Below are 15,645 nucleotides of genomic sequence, written 5' to 3' on the forward strand. Positions count from 1 at the left end.
TTTTCAGGGGAAAGTCGACGCATGCGACACGCTGCCGATATTCCTGCGCGATATTGGCAGAGTTTACCCTGGGTACGGGAAAGAAGGATTTGCCTCTGTAGGTTACACATGACGCGGACTGTCACAAGACGATAACACCGACGACGACTAAGGTAAGCCGTCTCCTTTGAATTTAGAAGTGCTTCTCCAACGCTTTTCTTTTGTCGTTGCTGTAGTGATAACTTGAAACATACTCGTAACGCGCGCCACGACACATCCATAATCGATTTACTATCGCACGTTCGATATGTATCGTTTGGAGCCCTCCAACTCCGATAGGCAATCATTCTAGTAGAAGTGGTAGAGCACTTGGCCGTGAAAGGCAAAGGTCCCGAGTTCGAGTCTCGGTCCGGCACACAGTTTTAATCTACCAGGAAGTTTCAATCATTCTTGTAAATTATCTTAAATTTAGTCATGCATACGAATCCGAGTGTATTATGTTGTACGGATTGTACAATCACTTTCGCTGGGCAGCTCACAACCAGTACCCCAGTTGGAGACCTGAATAGTTAATGGCGCTGTCATCGGCTAATCTGCATTACGGTATCGCTTTTAATATCTATGTCGTAGTAAAGCGTGGTTTTACATATTTCTATATTTACATATTGCTATATTCGACTGTGACATAAGTTTCGAAACAAGTGTAGCCAATATACATTATAAGTAAGCATTCACTGTTATCTCCGGTAGTCAAAATTAATTTGGTCAGTGCTCTTCTATGTGAACATCTTGGCAAGTGTGAAAAAATCATGGCAGGAATTTCCTGATGCCCTACACGCCTCCTATCAAACCGTCCCTTCTTCTTGTCCGTGTTTTCAATCTATTCCTCTCGTCGCCGATTCTGTGGTGAGCCATCTCATTTCTTATCAGTTCCATTTAATTTTCGATAATCTTGTGTAGCACAACATCTCAAATGCTTCGATTCTCTTTTTTTACGTTTTGTCCACTCAATTATTCATTTCCTTACAACGCTGTGCTCCAGGTGTACATTGCCGTAACTTCCTTCCTCAAATTAATCGCTGGCTTTGAGAGTATCAGACTTGTTTCCACAAGGAATTCCCTCTTTGTCTCTGTTGGTTTGGTTCCTGTATCTTCCTTTCTTCGCCCCAAGCAGAATTACTTCACATCCACGTGACCCCTAGACACATTTTACTGTTGTTCAATTCCTTCGTCTTTCCCTGCTGAAGTCTCAACCCAAATCCTGAGCTCAATGAACTGTCCTTTCAACTGAAAATGTCCTACAACTCGTGCGCCCTTTCACAGAAGACAACAATGCTACAAGGAAATCTTGTCATTAATGCTCTTTCGCTATGATTTTCAGGCTTCTATTTTCTTCCTTACTCCTTCGATATACAGGTTGAACAATATAGGTCGATGAGTGCATCCCTACCCTACAGAGTTTTTATCCAAAAACTTTTCGTTTTCTGCTATAATGTTCCCTTTTGGTTCTTGTACACTGCATACGTGTTTTCATGTAGCGTAAGTAACTGAGGGAGGAAATCGATTTCATTATGACAGATAAAAACGTAACTCAACTTTGTTTTACTTGTAACGTCGAAAATAATCTGTCTGGTCGTTATTCTTGTATGAAAGTTCGCTTACTACGTCGCACCAACAATTTACAGAAGTGTATAATAGGAATTGTTGGAACAACCTGAATACAGATCTTTTCAGGATAGCTCGGTTTTAGTTCCTCTGATAGTGACATTACATTAATTGTGCTAGGTGCATTGTCTCCTGTTCTGGTGCAGAATAACAGATATTTTTGCTTCGTTAGTGTCGTTTTGAGACTAACAGGCCCCTTGTTTTACCCCGTATGGCAGCTTTCTCCAGCCGCTGGAGACTTACTTACCTCCCTCCTGCAGAGTGGCTTCCTCTCCGGCATCGCCCTGTTTGGTCGCTCCAGGATTTTCTCCAGGTGACTCTGGAAGATAAAAGACGGGCATCAGTCACACAGAAATACAACATTTAGCCGCGTACATAATTGTGTCTTGTGTCTATGAGTGACCTTTGTGGCAACCTGAAACGTTTTCTTGGTGTCAACGCTTACTTCTACTGTAAGGAAAACAGCCACATTAGGTTTGTTGGGCTTCCGCTATATTCTTTAATGAGTACGCAGAGCAACTGGCCCCTCTTCCAGCACCAGTCTACCAGAGTTCGCTGGACCGGCGGAGCGACCACGTGACTGGAGAAAGGCACTAAAGATACTCAGAGCTATGAACCTATTTCACTGATGACTTCTTGTACAATTATGGAAGATATATTATGACTGCGTGGGGCCATCTTCCTGGGGCAGAGCAATTCCTATGTAGCAATCGTAGTTTCTGATTGTGTGAAATCCAGATTCGCCTGTCTCTTCATGATATCTAGAATGCGATCAAAAGCGGAGTCGGATTGATGCTGTCATTTTTGACTACCAGAAAGCTTTTGGCACGACATTTCATGCGGAAGAAAAACATTTGCATTGGGAACTTACTAAAAGAACTGTTGTAGCTAACAGCAGAACTCAATGTGTCGTTTGTAATGACGCATCGATACAAGGATATCTAGCTTCTAGAGTATTTATTTATTTTATCATTTCGTATCCTTGCTCTATGTAACACGTCGTGTTTTAACATTTTTGAAATTCTTACATGTTTAGATTGAGTCCAGATTTGTGTTTCTGCATAGTCATGATAACAGTAATAGCAATAACAATAATAATAATAATAATAATAATAAGTATTGGTAAAATAATGAAATATGTATTCGAGGAGCGTTCAATAAATGATGCAACATTCTTTTCGTGAAGGGAAGGTTGGTGTTATTCAGGGTTCCAACACACCTTATTATTACTTATTCTTTTGGCTTTGGCTGCAAAACCCTATTATTCAACACAATCTCGGATCAGTGCGATGGCCTTATGCCACCTTGTGGTAGGGCCTGTATTCCCATATAGTACCACTGTACTGGTCGACGTCGGAGTCAGCGTCTTGCTGCATGAAAAATCTCCTCATCATACACATACTGCTTCCATCGGAGTGCACTCATCATTGGGCCAATAACATAGATGTTGGGAATGATATCCGGACTGTAGGGTGGACGAGGAAGAACAGTCCAATGAAGTTTTGTGACCTCCTCACGGGTGTGCACACTTGTGTGAGTCCTAGTGTTGCCGTATAGATGGATGAGTTCGTTTGGAATTTGGGGCGACTAATACGCTGAAGTCGTTTCTTAAGTCACCTGAGGATAGCACAATACATTTCCGAATTGATGGTTGCACCATGAGAGAGAAACTCAAACAGAATAACCCCTTCAGAGTCCCAGAAGGTCGGCGCCATGACTTTACCGGCAAAGGATGCGGCTGTGAAGTTTTTCTTCGGAGAAGGGGTGGTGTAGCGCCACTCCATGGATATTCGTTTTGTTCCAGGTTCGAAGTGATGAGCACATTTCATCGCCTGTGACGATATTCTATGAAACATTGTGACGATCAGCAGCGTAACGCGATTGCAGTTCCGCATAGATGGTCCTTCGTTGGTGTTTATGCTCTTCTGCTGGGCGGCGAGGAACTGGTGGACGAGTGTGTCAGCAATACCAACAGACGTCCAATCGTGTAGCTAGGTACTCGATAGTGATCTGTCGATCACCTCGAAAGAGAATCTCCGCACTGTGGGCTTTCACATTAAATGATGGTGTGTGGTGTGATGAAGTGGTGTGCTGGCCCTCATCTATGTACCCTCAGACTTGTTGAAATATTAAACCTTTTGGCTGGTTTCGTTGTCTAGGGGCTGGCATACGTAGATGCCGCATTACAAGCCAAATACTGCTGAGTCTACAGTATACAATATGAAAAGACACATGAATCGAATGGTCGAAGGTTCCTATCACTCGGCAATTGCGAATTTTGAACGTAATATAGGCATTTTTAAATGAAAGATTGAAATTAATTAAAATCTGCAGGTTCTATCTTAACGACTTTAAATGATGAGTACAATACTAGAAGTACTTTTGAGAATGCGGTATATTTCTGCAAACACTTATTGGTGTCGATGGTCCAGCAATTAAATAAAATATAAGTCGAATAACAGGGAAACAACAGATTTCTATTTCACGCAGTTAGTTATGAACAAGGACATACCTCGCGAGATATTCACTTCTGAACGCATACTACGTCTTCACTGTAGAAGCCACTTAAGTCACACAAGAGCACAGGTCGGCACTCCGAAATATTTCTATCCTCCGCGACCACGCGCAAACTGATCCACTGTCCAAGTCTTTCCGCCGACTGCGCGTCCGTCGCTCCGTCGCTTCCAGCACTTCCCGTGTCCTGTGCCGTACCCAGCAGAACTCTCCCGTGTCCTCTCCATACGTCTCTTTCAGTAACGAGCACGGTGATTGGCTAGAGCGCTCCCTCCATGTCTCCAAGCCAATGTGCACTCACAAACATATTGAAACCACATACCAAATACTCGATTTACATTTAAATAACTTGAAATTAAATAAATATTCCTACGGTTGGACCATAAACACGCTCTAACACACATTATTAAATACATAAACAAATTAAATAAACATATATTAAAGGAATAGTAACAGAAGGGAGGCCAGTAGCCTAATGTCTCTGTGCTTTCTAAAACACAGTAAATATTTAACCAATCTGTTCATGAATAGTATATATCGATATAAACAAAGACATAAATGAATCAATATATTTATAAGCATGCTGCTACCATTTATTCGTGTAACTGTGGAGTACTTATGACCTGACGCGATCGATAGTAATCGGCGACTTTGACCTCCAATAACTCATGTACTATTCAAGTTACATGCCTGTAATTCATACCAGTTTAGGTTAACACTAATAACTTTCTAAAGACACATAGATCAACGAACCGATTGCACCGTTTAGATTTTGGAAATTCGTTGCTGGGCGTTACTTGTATAATTTATCGTCAGATACTAAACTTTAAACTAATAAATATATTGAAAATCTGATTACACCATCAGAATCGTCGGGCAAATAATGGCAATGTACAGTGTGTTAACTGTAAGATGGCAGAGTTGTGAGGGGAGTGCGGGGAGAGGAGGAAGCAAGCATTGGCTGGCGAGGGGTGATGAGCCGTTGGAGGGTGGGGGGGGGGGGGGGACAAGGCACGCCTACCAGTTGCAGTGCTGGCACTACAAATTGCGCGTCATGCTTACATGAAAGCAGACGAAAGGCTTGTAAGTAAAACTCGCTTTAAATGTTGTTCGTAAACGAAACTGAAATCATCATGTACATTAAAATCTATAAATGAATGTATGTATGTTTGTGTATTATGCGCTCACAAACCATTCATCCGATAATTTTGCGAGCATCGCTACGTAATACTGGTTTCCTTCTAATCATAGGCCTACTGGTAGGGGTTGTTGGCGACTCCCGAGATGGGCCAGCAACTGCCTCTTCACTCATTTTGATAATGTTTAGCTCAACTGCACAATAAAAACACGCAGAATAGTACAGCGCAAAACAATAATGAAGCAGACGACAATGGCTACCTTGTAAAACACAGTCAGCTACGTACTATTGGCAGCAGTCGAAACTGCGTGCCTACCGAAGCCTCCCGACGTTTACCGACTCCTACCGATTCGGGACTAGGGAGAGGTCTGCCATCTAAAAGTTTGCACACTGTACATGTTTCTTTTTGAGGTATCATGATTCATCTGGCTACTATTAATTTCTATACGAACTGTGAAATAACTGCCATTAGGGTTTCACAAAGTCCGCCATCTTTGGCACTCCCAGCGTGTCTCCTTCAGTGACACAGCGTCACAATGGAATTTCCAGCCACGCGGCTGGGACAGCCATTGTGCGGCATCACGCGGTTGCTCAGCTAACATTCGGCACCACGTGGCTGCTGCCGGCCCGCAACCCACCAAGAGGCCCCAGCTCAGCCACGCCAACTCGGATCTTAGAATATTTTCAGGGCGCCACGTCTTGCTCGTAACCTCGCAGCATGTTCTAACATCACAGGAGTCACAGCTGTGTCCGCCGGCCGGCAGTCGGGGGATCGGACAGGTTTGTGCGACCTTATTGCGCCTCGCCCAACGACTCACCGTGATTTTGTTCACTGCCAGGTCTCCGTAGACATTCTGCAAACGCCAATGAATATCTCCTTTAAAAGAAGCTCAGTAATAGCTCTCTCCTTGAAACGCACCTCCGTTACAGACGCCACCTTGAAGGCTACGTGGAGAGGCGCCACCTATCGGAACTTCACGAAGCTAAACAGGCTGAAGTGGGGATATTCCACGATTTCCAACAACAAATCCCACATTTTTTCAGCCGAAGTTGACCTATAAAGAAGTGTTTCATTACTTACTGAATGCACCTCATATTATTCCTAAGTGTATTATGTATCTGTACCTGTGTTAGTTGACACGCTGTATGCTTATGTCTGAAGGTAGTGTTATTCGGCCGTCGATATAGCATAGCTATTATTTTGGATGCCGAATTTCCAAACACCTTCTTGAAGAGGTCTCTCTTAACGGCCGCTACGGTCGCACGTTCGAATCCTGCCTCGGGCATGGATGTGTGTGATGTCCTTAGGTTAGTTAGGTTTAAGTAGTTCGAAGTTCTAGGGGACAGATGACCTCCGATGTTAAGTCCCATAGTGCTCAGAGCCATTTGAACCATTTGTATCTTAACGACCTGATACGCTATCCGTCTGCACGTAAAATTTCCTTTTTCACTTTGGAAAAAGACATAGTCAAGCAGGGTGCCTCAAAATCGCATATATCAAGGGCAACTCAATCTTGATAGAAGTTCACTGTCTCTTCTACCGGCACATTCTACATCTACATCCACACTCCGCAAGCCACCTAATGGTGTATGGCGGAGGGTACTTTGAGTACCTCTATCGGTTCTCCCTTCTTTTCCAGCCTCGTATTGTTAGTGGAAAGCGTGGTGTCACCGCCAGACACCACACTTGCTAGGTGGTAGTTTTAAATCGGCCGCGGTCCATTAGTACATGTCGGACCCGCGTGTCGCCACTGTGTGATCGCAGACCGAGCGCCACCACAAGGCAGGTCTCGAGAGACGGACTAGCACTCGCCCCAGTTGTACGGACGACTTTGCTACCGACTACACTGACAAAGCCTCGCTCCTTTGCCGAGCAGATAGTTAGAATAGCCTTCAGCTAAGTCCATGGCTACGACCTAGCAAGGCGCCATTAGCCTTACATAGCTTGTATCTAAAGAGTCTCACTTATATCGTCAATAGCGATGTACCAAGGATGGATTAAAGTTAAGTATTCCAGAAGCTACGTACTTTTCTTTATAGCATTCATTACGTATCCTGTTACAGACATATCTCTTGCCTGCGTGAGCTAAACGCGTGCCTTTCGGCTACTTCCGTGGCGTGGCTGTCTTGCTACGCCACAACAGAAAGAAAGATTGTCGGTATGCCTCCGTGTGGGCTCTAATCTCTCTGATTTTATCCTCATGGTCTCTTCGCGAGATAGATGTGGGAGGGAGCAATATACTGCTTGACTCCTTGGTGAAGGTATGTTCTCGAAACTTCAACAAAAGCCCGTACCGAGTTACTGAGCGTCTCTCTTGCAGAGTCTTTCACTGAAGTTTATCCATCATCTCCGTAACGTTTTCGCGATTACTAAATGATCCTGTAACGAAGGGCGCTGCTCTCCGTTGGATCTCCTCTAACTCTTCTATCAGCCCTATCTGGTACGGATCCCACACTGGTGAGCAGTATTCAAGCAGTGGTCGAACAAGCGTACTGTAACCTACTTCCTTTGTTTTCGGATTGCATTTCCTTAGGATTCTTCTAATGAATCTCAGTCTGGCATCTGCTTTACCGACGATCTACTTTATATGATCATTCCATTTTAAATCACTCCTAATGCATACTCCCAGATAATTTATGGAATTAACTGCTTCCAGTTACTGACCTGATGTATTGTAGCTAAATGATAAGGGATCTTTCATTCTATGTATTCGCAGCACATTACACTTGTCTATATTGAGATTCAATTGCGATTCCCTGCACCAAGCGTCAATTCGTTGCAGATCCTACTGCATTTCAGTACAATTTTCCATTGTTACAACCTCTCGATATACTACAGCATCAACCGCAAAAAGCATCACTGAACTTCCGATGTTATGTATATTTTGTCCTACGACACTCCCCTGCGGCACACCTGAAATCACTCTTACTTCGTAAGACTTCTCTCCATTGAGAATGACATGCTGCGTTCTGTTATCTAGGAACTCTTCAATCCAATCACACAATTGATCTGATAGTCCATATGTTCTTACTTTGTTCATTGAACGACTGTGGGGAACTGTATCGAACGCCTTATGGAAGTCAAGAAACACGGCATCTACCTGGGAATCCGTGTCTATGACCCTCTGAGTCTCGTGGACGAATAGCGCGAGCTGGATTTCACACGATCGTCTTTTTCGAAACCCATGCTGATTCCTACAGAGAAGATTTCTAGTCTTCAGAAAAATCATAATACTCGAACATAATACGTGTTCCAAAATTCTACAATTGATCGACGTTAGAGATATAGGTCTATAGTTCTGCACATCTGTTCGACGTCCCTTCTTGAAAACGGGGATGACCTGTGCCCTTTTCCAATCCTTTGGAACGCTACGCTCTTCTAGAGACCTACGGTACACCGCTGCAAGAAGGGGGGCAAGTTCCTTCGCCTACTCTGTAAAATCGAACTGGTATCCCATCAGGTCCAGCGGCCTTTCCTCTTTTGAGCGATTTTAATTGTTTTTCTATCCCTCTGTCATCTATTTCGATATCTACCATTTTGTCATCTGTGCGACAATCTAGAGAAGGAACTACAGTGCAGTCTTCCTCTTCATTTCTGATAAATGAAGTCGTTTCACTAACTGTGAGATCTGATGGCGAGACGAATTTACGCTCTAAAAGTGCAATGAAATGGGCTGAATTCTCTACTTATGACGAAATACTCCACACCAGCTGTCACCGCTGCTTTCTTAAATGTTTCACCAGGATATGTGTTGGTGAGTTAATCCCGTGCATGCTGCGGGAACAGCGTAACGCTACACAGTCAGCTCCGTCAGTCATAAATTACAATCAATAAAGAGCATCAAGTTCATTTCTCTCCACCCACGGCGTCAGATCATGCGATTAATTTTCGTTACAGTCTTTTTAAGTAATTAATGGAGCCCGGAATGTAAGACGGCGTGCAGGGTGTACGGAAGAGATTGATTTGGTTTCACTGTACCTTCCACACGAAATACGGTAGAAATTAGCGGTGAGTTTCAGCTAACGCATCGGAAGCAAAATTTTACCTTGGCGCCTATTGTTTGTTGCCCTTAGTCAGTGTGCGTCGAGCTGCATGAAAACAACACAGCAGAAAAGTCGTTTTGAGTTCTCCGTTGCAAAATATTACGTCTGCTACAACTGTGCTACGTGAATTTGAGCTAGAGTACGGCCTTAACGATGCATCGGACGCAAAGGGCGTACCGATCCGATCTCGTATTGTTCTATTGGCGTCCCCGGTCATCTAACAACGTGTGACTTATTTTTTCGGTAGCGGTTAGTAAAAGACTCCGTGTATGCGCTTAGCCTTCAAATAATTTTGCGCGCCGCATAGCAACAACAGTGAATGCAATAATCTCAGTCACGTCGTTTAAATATCTAGGAGTATCGTTGTTGAGCGAACTGAAATGTAACAAGGTGGTAAGTGCAGTTTTAGGAAAGATGCCGTGTCGTCGGAACAAGACACAGCCAGGGAAAAAACTCCACAGGCGCAAAGATGCGAGCTGGTGCCAGTGCCATAGGGACTCGCCACTTGCCCGAGTTCTACCAGCGCCACGGGAGGCGCTGAGGATGAAGATATCGACTTCGCCTCGGCCGATTTCCGGCCGAGTACAATACGCCAACGACCGGACGACAACGGACAGAAGCCTACTCGGGAGGCAGAGGAGCAGCTCTCGCCCACTTGGTTATACCGGGTGATCAAAAAGTCAGCATAAATTTGAAAACTGAATAAATCACGGAATAATGTAGATAGAGAGGTACAAATTGACACACATGCTTGGAATGACATGGGGCTCTATTAGAACCAAAAAAATACAAAAGTTCAAAAAATGTCCGACAGATGGCGCTTCATCTGATCAGAATAGCAATAATTAGCATAACAAAGTAAGACGAGGCAAAGATGATGTCCGGAGGCATTGGCGTCGGATGTTGTCTTTCAGCATCCCTAGAGATGATGGTCGATCACGATTCACTTGCGACTTCAGGTAACCACAAAGCCAATAATCGCACGGACTGAGGTCTGGGAGCCGGCCGCGGTGGTCTAGCGGTTCTAAGTGCTCAGTCCGGAACCGCGCGACTGCTACGGTCGCAGGTTCGAATCCTGCCTCGGGCATGGATGTGTGTGATGTCCTTAGGTTAGTTAGGTTCAAGTAGTTCTAAGTTCTAGGGGACTGATGACCACAGATGTTAAGTCCCTAGTGCTCAGAGCCATTTGAACCATTTTTTTGAGATCTGGGGACCTGGGAGGCCAAGCATGACGAAAGTGGCGGCTGAGCACACGATCATAACCAAACGACGCGCGCAAGAGCTCTTTCACGCGTCCAGCAATATGGGGTAGTTCTAATAAAACCCCATGTCATTCCAAGCATGTGTGTCAATTTTTACCTCTCTATTTACATTATCCTGTGGTTTATTAAGTTTTCAAATTTATACTGACTTTTTTATCACCCTGTAGATCATCGTCTAGGGCTGACTTAGACAGGAAACGTCGTTTACTGAAGTCTTAGAAGTGAACAGGCAGTTGAAATTTCCTAGAAGATTAAAAATGTGCAGGACCGAGACTCGAATTCGAGACCTTTGCCTTTCGCGGGCAATTAGTCTACCATGTGAGGTACCCAAGCACGACTCATAACCCGTCCTCACAGCTTTAATTCCGCCAGTATCTCGTATCCTGACTTCCAAACAGAAACTCCCCTGTAGACCTTGCACAACTAGTATTCCTGGAAGAAAGGAGCACTTGCCGACGAAAGGCGAAGGTCCCGAGTTCGAGTCTCGGTCCGGCACACTGTTTTAATCTGTCAGCAAGTTTCAAATCAGCGCACACTCCGCTGCAGAGTCAAAATTTCATTCTGGGAACAGACAGTTGTTGTTATTGCATTTGCTATGTACTGTGAAGTTTACCTGTGATTTTTTGCACTTAGCCATTGAGGGCCTTTGTGAGTTATATTATATGCAGTGTTGCAGACTTCATTATTCGACAAGTCACAAAGATAAGTAAACCTTTGTAACTCATTTGTGTGACTTCGTTCCTAATTCTTTGGAGTGTTGCAAGACCTTCGTTCTCCTATCCTGTTACCTGAACCTGGGGTATAGTTGTATAATAGTGGCAGGGGTGGCAGGGAGAAATTGTCTTAGCGGTGTACTGCGCTAGAAGCCTTTTCACGATCTCACTAACTCGGCCTACCGTAGCAACAGTGGCCTCTCAGCCTCTACAACAGTTGCGACGAGGGCTTTACAAACGAAGGTGAAAGATGAACTTCAATTTATTGGTAGCTCGAGTGTTTGGGAAGCCCATCAGGTCGAACTGAAGGAAGACATGTATATCGTAAGAAATTGAGAAGTTATTCCGATACTACAGAACTGTGACACGAATTAGAAAATAAATTCTTCTTGAGAACGTTCTTAACCCCACATCAGGAAACTGACTGATTGCAAGTATCAATAAGAAAGTTTTTAGAAAGTGATCCTTGCAAATAAGAATAGGGACCAACCACTGTTAATAATGCTGTTCGCTGATTCGAGGCACGCTGCTGCGGGTTGGTAGGCCCACAATCGTATAGTGTTGAGGAAAAGTTGAAAAAAAAAACATGTTTTGTCCCTCTCAGTTCATACAATTTATTGCTGTAATGGTTATCGGTTTCTGACTGACTCGTCCGTTCTCAAACTACGCACGTTATTATTAATCTTAACTACGTATATAGTATGGTGCCAAAAGGTACGAATAGCTTTCTACCAGAAAAATGGTTCAAATGGCTCTGAGCACTATGGGACTTAACATCTATGTTCATTAGTCCCCTAGAACTTAGAACTACTTAAACCTAACTAACCTAAGGACATCACACAACACCCAGTCATCACGAGGCAGAGAAAATTCCTGACCCCGCCGGGAATCGAACCCGGGAACCCGGGCGTGGGAAGCGAGAACGCTACCGCACGACCACGAGCTGTGGACTTTCTACAAGAAAGTCAAGCTATAAGCATCACATCCTCTCACTGATAAGACAGTCTACTGTTACACCTGAACGACCATGTTTTACAAGTAGTTACAGTTGAAGAGCTTATTTCAATAGTGGTACATGTGCACTTTTGTTCATTCTGAGATACAGGGTCCTAAAGTTAAATGAGCTCTGAAAAATCTGCAGCTGAGATACCAGAAGTATTCAAGCATATGGCTTCTTACTAGAGACGAACCTTTCTTTCTGCTTGTTTGGACCCTTCATGTCAGAAGCATTAGAAACAGAAAAGTGGAGGTAATGGACTTGTATCACTATTGAAATAAGCCCTTCAGTTCAGAACAAGATTTGTTGTTTGAGAATGGGCGTATCAACCCGACACCGCTAATCACTGCAGCAATAAATTGTACATTCCTCCAACTGAGACGGGCAAAATAAAAAAAAATCATATTTTCCTCAATAATGCTATTTATTTACGCAAATAGCGCCGTTAATAATTTCGAACGGACGGATTCATCTTCAGACTACTGCTCCCTTTACTATTACATTTCTTAGTCTTTACTTTAATTGTTAGATTTTTCCGAACGGCTAATGTGAGCAACAAAAAATGTAATATGAAAGTGAACACTCGCCTGCAGATGAACCTGTCCGTTCGAAACAGGTAACGGCGCTGTTTGAGTAAACAAATAGCATTATTGACAGTGGCTAGTAGCAGCTTTCTTCTTTACAAGAATTAGCTGGTATTCTATAGACAGCCTCAATATCGAAAATGTTAGATTTCGACAAAATAGCAGCAAGAAATATTTTGTTCCAAGCGCAGTTAATGGTTCAAATGGTTCAAATGGCTCTGAGCACTATGGGACTTAACATCTGAGGTCATCAGTCCCCTAGACTTAGAACTATTTAAACCTAACTAACCTAAGGACATCACACACATCCATGCCCGAGGCAAGATTCGAAGCTGCGACCGTAGCGGTCGCGCGGTTCCAGACTGTAGAGCCTAGAATCGCTCGGCCACTCAGGACTGCGCGCAGTTAATACTGAGGCACTACGTATTATTGTGATGATACAAATACAGAAACACGGCGTTAGGTTTTAACTGCTGCAGCTGTAGTCAACAAACCACTTGTTATATTGCAAAACATGTTTTAAACTTTTGAACACTAGAGGGAGGCACAGCTTGTCACGAAGACCATGCGCCAGCTACTGACGCGTGTTTGAAAGACTTTCTTCATCGTTTGGCACATGCATGGATCAAGTCTAGGAACATGCTACAGAGTGCTGTGAACACAATAACACTGCAAACGCTTTTTATTGAGAAATGACACTTAGAACGTTTCTTAGTTCCGCCCTTCGTATGTACAAGATATCATCTCGGAAAATGGGATGGTCATCTGAAAATAAAAACTTCGTAGTCTCCTGCATAAATTAAAATTCATCCTGAGTTCATATCCTCAGTCATGTAGAAGATAAAGTCTTTTGATATTGCATGAATCTTTTGGAAACTGGCAACATTAGAATTAAAATAATTGTAATTCATCTCCTGAGGAAGGCTAGTTGCCACAGAGACTGAAGTAATGGTCCATCATTTGAAAATGTGTCACACTCTTCTGTCCAAAAGAGTTTTAGAAGGAATGTGAGCATCGGTTTCTTGCATGTCTCGCTTATGCGGGAAGGTCACGACGCTGGGATCACGGATTTACTTCAAGCTTTGTACACCGTTAGTGGGCCATTAAAACAACAAAATGTACAAGTAGTAAGGTGCACTACTCTGACAATACCGAGAAAATCGCAAGATTGATCCCAATGTCGTGCCCTCCCCTTCCTAGTGTAGGGAGTATGTATCGTGCAGTGGTGCCTAGCTTGCCCCTGCTCACCACTCCTCACTGCACGGCATCCACTGTGCTGGGCAGAGCACGTTACCTCTGCTCCAGTAGTCCGCCTCCAAAACCAGCCGACATGAAAAGTGCGTGTGTGCAGTAGGCGGTGTCCATGGCCTGTTGTTGATACTAAAGTTGTCCCCACATGGGACGTGTTCGGTGATGTGGACGTGGTGTCCAACCCGTTACATGACAGCTCAGGAACAGCCACATGGGGCTTAGTCACGTAAGTGATCTCCGGCCATAAAGCCATCTACTGGGAGTTACTGGCAGTACCATAAACATCAGTCACACGTATTATGTAGACACATAAAAGTGCTACATTAACATTATTAGGAAACTGTCGAACATGAGTGGAGGGAATTTGAGAGCGTATTGTGACAATGCATTGGAGGAGCCTAACATCTTGAAATGTGAAGCAGAAATTAAGTTCAGTGCGAAGAAACTAAAACTTTGAGGTTTGCCGATAACATTGTACATTTGTCACAGATAGCAGAAGACTTGGAAGTTTACAAAATGGATAGTATCTCGGAAAGAGGTTGAGGGACGAATACCGACAGCAGTTAAATAATGAAAGGCAGTAGAATCGAATTAGGCGATACCAAAGTAATTACATTAGGAAATGACAAACTAAAATTAGCAGCTGAGTTTTGGTATTTCAGCAGAAAAATAACTCACACGGCCGAATTAGAGAAGATACACTATGTGATCAAAAGTATCCGGACACCTGCCTGAAAATGACTTACAAGTTCTTGGCGTCCTCCATCGGTAATGCTGGAATTCAGTAAGGTGTTCTCCCACCCTTAACCTTGAATACAGCTTCCACTCTCGCAGGCATACGTTCAGTCAGGTGCTGGAAGGTTTCCTGGGGAATGGCAGCCCATTCTTCACGGAGTGCTGCACTGAGGAGAGGTATCGATGTCGGTCGGTGAGGCCTGGCACGAAGTCGGCGTTCTAAAACTTCCCAAAGGCGTTCTATAGGATTCATGTTAGGCCAGCCCATTGTAGGGATGTTATTGTCTTGTAACCACTCCGCCACAGGCTGTGCATTATGAACAGGTGCTCGATCGTGTTGAAAGATGCAATCGGCATCCACGAATGGCTCTTCAACAGTGGGAAACAAGAAGGCGCTTAAAACATCAATGTAGGCCTGTGCTGTGATAGGTTAGCAAGCCCCCTCCATGAAAAACACGACCGCACCATAACACCACCGCCTCCGAATTTTACTGTTGGCACTACACACGCTGGCAGATGACGTTCACCGGGCATTCGCCATACTCACATCCTGATATCGGATCGCGACATTGTGTACCGTGATTCGTCATTCCACACAACGTTTTCCCACTGTTCAATCGTCCAATGTTTACGCTCCTTACACCAAGTGAGGCGTCGTTTGGCATTTACCGGCGTCATGTGTGGCTTGTGAGGAGCCGCTCGACCATGAAATCCAAGTTTTCTCACCTCTAGCCTAACTATCATACTACTTGCAGTGGATCCT

At 44.0% G+C, this 15,645-nt stretch overlaps 1 protein-coding gene across 1 annotated transcript in view; it reads right to left on the bottom strand.

Annotated features, from left to right (window-relative positions):
* Positions 1-15,645, bottom strand: part of LOC124606457 (cGMP-specific 3',5'-cyclic phosphodiesterase) — a gene marked incomplete at its 3' end in the record, with an annotated part of 598,053 nt that overhangs the window by 318,471 nt on the left and 263,937 nt on the right. Inside the window, exon 8 of the mRNA XM_047138439.1 lies at positions 1,892-1,963. Within this exon, the coding sequence (XP_046994395.1) occupies positions 1,892-1,963 (72 nt within the window). The remainder of the gene's footprint in view (positions 1-1,891; positions 1,964-15,645) is intronic.

The sequence above is a fragment of the Schistocerca americana genome, chromosome 3 (genome assembly GCF_021461395.2).
Source record: "Schistocerca americana isolate TAMUIC-IGC-003095 chromosome 3, iqSchAmer2.1, whole genome shotgun sequence".
NCBI classification, from domain to species: Eukaryota; Metazoa; Arthropoda; class Insecta; order Orthoptera; family Acrididae; genus Schistocerca; species Schistocerca americana.